Source organism: Anopheles bellator, unplaced genomic scaffold (assembly GCF_943735745.2).
Source record: "Anopheles bellator unplaced genomic scaffold, idAnoBellAS_SP24_06.2 scaffold00528_ctg1, whole genome shotgun sequence".
NCBI classification, from domain to species: Eukaryota; Metazoa; Arthropoda; class Insecta; order Diptera; family Culicidae; genus Anopheles; species Anopheles bellator.
The window spans coordinates 1-5,829 of record NW_026684653.1 but is presented as its reverse complement, the minus strand read 5'-3'; the positions used below and the strand labels follow the sequence as shown (position 1 = coordinate 5,829).

The 5,829-nt window shown below is 49.6% G+C and overlaps 1 protein-coding gene across 1 annotated transcript; it reads right to left on the bottom strand.

Annotated features, from left to right (window-relative positions):
• Nucleotides 1-7: 7 nt before the first annotated feature.
• LOC131214321 (fatty acid synthase-like) lies at nt 8-5,826 on the bottom strand (the record flags this gene model as incomplete). Its single annotated transcript, XM_058208704.1, has 3 exons — nt 8-1,242; nt 1,321-4,239; nt 4,319-5,826. Coding segments are annotated over 3 exons (5,662 nt in total), but the record flags the coding sequence as incomplete, so codon positions are not given.
• Between the last annotated feature and the right edge of the window lie 3 nt (nt 5,827-5,829).

The window sequence follows — 5,829 nt, the reverse complement described above, 5'->3', positions numbered from 1 at the left end:
GCGAAGCGTTGAAGATACAGCGGAGAGCCATCCACCATCATTAGCTTGCCTTGCAGTGAGTGCGCCTCCAGGCGTTTTACGATTTCGAGGGCCAACAGAGAACCAAAAGAGTATCCAATGACCAGAAATTGTTTGCATTTCGCGAAAACCGTTTGAAACATTTCTTCAAACACGGAGTCGACGATGCCGGGAATGGTTTGTTCATCGGTAGCCTTGGCGAAGGATTGCAATATGAAGGTAGGAGCATTGATCTCGGAAGCAATTTTCGTCCAAGCCGGGCTGCAAACGGATTCGATGCCTGGAATGATAAGAACGGCCAGATCATACTCAAGATCGTTTGAGCGAGACGGTAAACGGAGAACCGTGTGATGGCTAGCTGCTTCGTCACCGAAACTAGCCAGCAAATCCTCGAGCTGCAACTGTTTGGCAACGGACTCTTGAGCTTCGTTCTCTGCCTTGGCGTCGGCTAGTTTCTGCAACTTGGAGAATGTCAGCGTGCGTAAATCCTGAGGAGTCAAAATGATGTCAAAGTCGCGTTCCAAGACCTGCCGAATCTCGACAGCCATCAGCGAGTCCATGCCGATGTCGGCCAGGGTGCTTTCAACGGAAACGGACTTCATGTCGCGAATATTCATAATATTCATGACCGCTTCAATAATGTTCTTCGCCCCACCGCTGGAGCTGCGCTTTTCGGCTACCACCATGCTGGCCACGATGGGTTCATTCGACGAGAGAAGTTGATCGAGCACCTGTATGCAGGAAGAGAGTCTCTGCTGGAGGGTTCCGCCGATCTCCATGTCGATTTTGTCCTCCTGCATGTCGGCCACAATGCCGACCTCACCGATTGCGCCCCATTGGATGGCTTTTCCAGGTAGGCCATCAGCGACTCGACGTTCGATGATGCGTTCCATAATGGAGTTGGCCATACCGTAGTTGGATTGGCCAGCGTTGCCCCGGCCACACGAAACGCTAGAGAAAACAACAAAGTGCTTGAGCATTGGGCACAGCTCTCGACTGACGACGTCAAGATGCTGCGTAGCATTCGCCTTGGGAGCAAGACACTCTGCAAATTTGTCCACCGATTGGTTCTCGATGATGGCGTCTCTGAGTTGAACGGCCAGGTTGAAGATTCCCGCGATAGGTCCCAAGTCGATTGCTTGGTGCAGCAACCGACGACATCCTTGTTCGGTAGCAATGTCTTCGGTCGAAATGTGCACTTTCACACCGTAAGTCTTCCAGGTGCTGTGCGGTAAGAAAAGAATACTTGTGCAGGATCTCTGGACAACTATTGACAGGGAAACAGTGTGAAAAAGGACTTACTTTATGCGATATTGCTGATAAGGTTTCGTCACTCCTCTGCTTGAACTGAGCAACAGTTTCCGGCATCCTCGAATGATTAACCAATCAGCCAACTCCAGGCCAAACCCGCCAAGGCCTCCAGCAATAACGATGCTTTGTTCCGGGTGACAGTAGATCCGAGGAAGGTACGAAATCGGAACGGAAGTGAGATCGTTCTCGTTGTCACGAATCTTGAGCACCACTTTCCCTATGTGCTTGGCGGTAGCCAAGAAACGGAACGCTTGTTCGATCTCATGTGCTTGGAAGATGGTCGTGGGAAGCGGCTGAATGATTCCCCGTTTCATGTCATTCATAATAAGCTTCTGTAAGTGCTTCATCAGCTCTCGCTTTTCTCTAAACATCAGATCAACCAACACCGCCGAGAAAGAGAGTCCTTTCTGGAAGAGCGACATCGCCAGCTTGGAGTCCTTCATCATGTCGTACTTTCCGATTTCCAAAAAGTGTCCACCTTTGGCCAGACAGCGTACCGATGCCTGAAGCTTTTCCTCGGAGAGAGAGTTTAGCACGAAGTCTACGCCACGACCGTTGGTGCGTAATTTGATGAGATTTTCGAAGGTAATGTCCCGGGAGTTTCCGATGTTGTCTGGATTTAAGGCTGGGAAGTAACCCAACAGAAACTCCCGTTTCTCTTTTGTGCTCACAGTGGTGAACACCTCCAGACCGTATGCTAAGCACACGCGAATGGCAGCTATTCCAATGCCTCCGGTTCCAGCGTGGATGAGAATGGAGTTTCCTTTCCGGATTTGCGAGCAGATAAAGAAAGCAGTGTATACCGTAGCGTAAACTGTTGGAATGGTGGCAGCCTGTTCTAAGGTAATTTCTTCGGGTACTTCCAGCGTGAACAGAGAGTCAGCTTCAATTAATGTTGCCATTGAGCCTGCTGGAATGATTCCCATGACTCGCTTTCCTGTAGTGGTGACTCCAGAGTACTCGAAACCCAAAACGCATTCTTGATCTAACCGGTTGGTGCTAAATGTTTCAATCGAGAGGCGTCCCGTTGCAAGCATAACATCCTTGAAGTTAATAGAACTGTATACCACCTTCACTAATGGGCTCGAAGCTGGACGTTCGCTAAGCGGACCGATCATCCATGCGAAGGACGAGAGATCTCCAGGCTTGACGCAGTTAGCAAAACAGTGCTTAACCGTTGGTAGAGGTTGTATGTCCTCAGACAGTTTGAAATGGCGATAAGAACCCCATTGTCCATTGCGATATACGTTGATGGCGAGGCCGAGGTCAATTTGCTCTTTGTAGAACTCAACAGTAGGATCGAAGGAAGGCACCGTAGGATCATCGATGAAAAAGCAGGAGACGTTTTGCCCATTGGGTTCCTTGCGGATGCAGTTAACAAGACCTATAATTCCAGACAAATTATCGTCCTGAGTGTAGAGAATTATTGGATTAGTTTTGATGTGTTGCTTGAGTTCCACTAACCAACGGTGGTTCGGGTCATTTGTGGAGACTTTGATAACGTGTGCATCGACTGAAGTGTTCAGGGCTGATCGCTTCTGCTTCAGTAGCAGGAATATTTCACCTGCCACCGTTAGCGTGCTCACTAGCTGCAAGCGGCGATGGCAATTTTTGATTTCGTACTTTGGAGTTTCACGCAGAAGAATGAAACCTTGATCCGAAAGACAGTTGATGGCATCCGATATGAATTCGTCATCTGCAAACAGATTTTCGCAAATCAGTAGCAGCACGTTTCGTTGCTTCATGAGCTTGTCCTCCGAGATGGTAACGTTTGGTATTGGCTCAGGTTTTTTGTTGGATAGTAGAGTGAGTTGAGCTTTGATCAACGGGAGGTCTCCTATGGCATCTCCGAAAAGTGAGAGTATCGGCGGTCGTGATGGTGAGTGGACCTCCGTGACCGTAAAAAGCAGTGTAGGCTGATTTTCGAGAATAGTTTGGATGATTACAGATGCTGCATCGGTTGGTTGAAGAGTATGTTGAGGATAAAATGGAACAAACTTGTAGCTCTCAAGAACTGGTACTCCGGGCGGAAGGCGACGAGCGATGGTGCTTGCATTGAGTCCCCGTATCTCGATTGCACCACATTGCAACAGATTCAGATCTGGGTCGAATGTTACGTTATACGTGGGCACTGCATTGTCACTAGTTTGATCGGCAGCCTTTTGTTGTATAGGGTCGATTTTGATAGAATCGATACGGGTGGGAATTACCAACGATCGAGAGTCGACGGCAATGATGGCCACTTGTAGTATACAATCCAGCAGGGCCGTCCAGTTCTGTTTCCATTCGATCCTTGCCCGAGAACCATCTTGGGCGGCTTCGACGACGGACTTGAATAAGCCTCCATAGTGATATCCTCGAAGGCGAAGCTCCTTGTAGAAATCTTTTGTTGGCAAAACAATTGCGTTGGTATTGGTCTTTTGCATCTTTGCTGGTGTGTAGTTCTTAAGAGGCTGAATGCGTCCTGTTACCACCAGGGCGGAACCTTCGCGTACTTCAAAGTTTCCCGTAACGTCGTTCAAATCTACCGTCAACAATACTTGCTGATCTCCAGTAAGAGTAGTTGCACGTAGAAACTCCACCTCGGAGAATTCAACAGGCATCTCTTCCGGGATGATTCCCATATTGGCTGAAAATGAGTCCCATACATAAAACAGGTATCCGGTAGCTGGTATGAGAATTCGTCCATCGATACAGTGACCCGCGATGTAGTCTTGTTCAGCCAGTGAAACGGTATATTCGGAAGTTGCCTGATCAACCATTCGCGTCATTCGGAAGTTGGGAACATGCCAGTCATCGCTGTGATCCCACCGAAGGCGTGAAGAGATCATTGATGTACCCTGCGAAACCGGGAACTGCACCGATGGGTAGAGGTTGAGTAGATTTATCTGATATCCTTTTAGAAACACTCTGAAACGTTTGTAAACGGAACACGGCACAATCAAATATTGTGAAATAGTTTTGAACCATTTTCTGGAATTATACTTACTCGCCAATGGCCAACAGGAAGCGGCCGAAACTGTCTTGTAAGCTTGAGGTTGGGCCTTTAAGCGGTTCCAAAATGTCAACATCGGCACCAAGAGATTCATATAAAGCTGCTTTCAAGTTGGGGTTGTACATTTCGAAGGACTGCAGTTGACAAGGATTGAACCATTTGGTCGATGCGGTCTGGAGGCGAAGCGGTTTCAGCACTTTCGCTAGCTTAGCACTCAACAATCTGTTTGCGGAAACATTCTCAAGGCTTAGGGTTTCGTCACTGCGATGGGCTTTGATCAGATATCCTTGCGCATAGGCTACGCGCAGAGCATCGTGAAGTGAGAGAGCTCCGCTCAGATAAGCACATGTGATCTGTCCCACCGAGTAGCCAGCATATTGGTCCACGATCAAGTCCATGCTGTGCAGCATCCGGTACACTGCCACTTGGACGATGAACGTCCACAGGATTTGCTGCACGGGGTCGTTTTGCTGCTTCGTTTCATCGAACGCATCAAAACCACACTCTCTGATGGCCTGCAAACACTCCGCGACACAGATCGCGTACTGCGGAATTTTGTCGAACGATTCACCGTACGTTTGCCAGCTGGCAGTGATATCACCGAACACCAGCATTAGCGGAACTTGTACGTGCTTCTTCGAGATGTTGACCGTGGTGCCTTTGTGAAGCAGCCTTGCCGTGCCATCGGGACAACCATTCAACATAGCGTAACCCCTTGAGTTCATGTTGAGAATCTGCTTTCGTTGAATGTTGTGGGTCAATGCGAAGAACTCAGCATCGAAGCGTTGCCCAACAAGCCCTTCCAGAAACAGATCTACCGCCGCCTCCGTTCGCCCGGTCCAAAGCACTAGCCGGGGCAACCCATCCGAAGGGCATCCTCCATCAATCTTCTCCTTTGGATAATTGTGCAACAGCGCGTGTGCGTTGGCACCACCGAAGCCGAACGAATTCACTGCCACCAGCGGCCCCTCGAGAGGCGTCGGTTGGTCAACCACTTTGAGCTTCCCATTGAGCAGCGCCGGGACATCCGTCCGAGGCTCGGTGTAGTTAATGTTCGGCGGAATGAGCTTGTTCTGCATTGCGATGATGCACTTGGTGATGGAACAGATGCCTGCAGCGGCTTCCGAGTGTCCGATGTTCGATTTGACCGAACCCACCAGCAGTGGTTCCGTGCGTCCCGGACAAAACACCTTCTCAATGGCGTCGCACTCTTCCGGATCGCCGACGATCGTCCCGGTACTGTGAGCCTCGACATAGCATATGTCCTTCGGATCGTAAGGCACCTCGGAGTACAGCTCATCCAGCAGCTGCTTTTGGATTTTGTTCGACGGGAAGGTGATTCCCTCGAGCTTGTACCCGTCGCAGTTGGTTTTGGTGTTGACAACGTGCGCGTAAATCCGTTTGGCATCCTTTGCCTTCTGCAGCAGAATAACCGCATTGGCTTCGGAGCGCGAATAGCCGGACGCATTTTTATCGAACGGCCGACAGTATCCATCCGCAGCCAG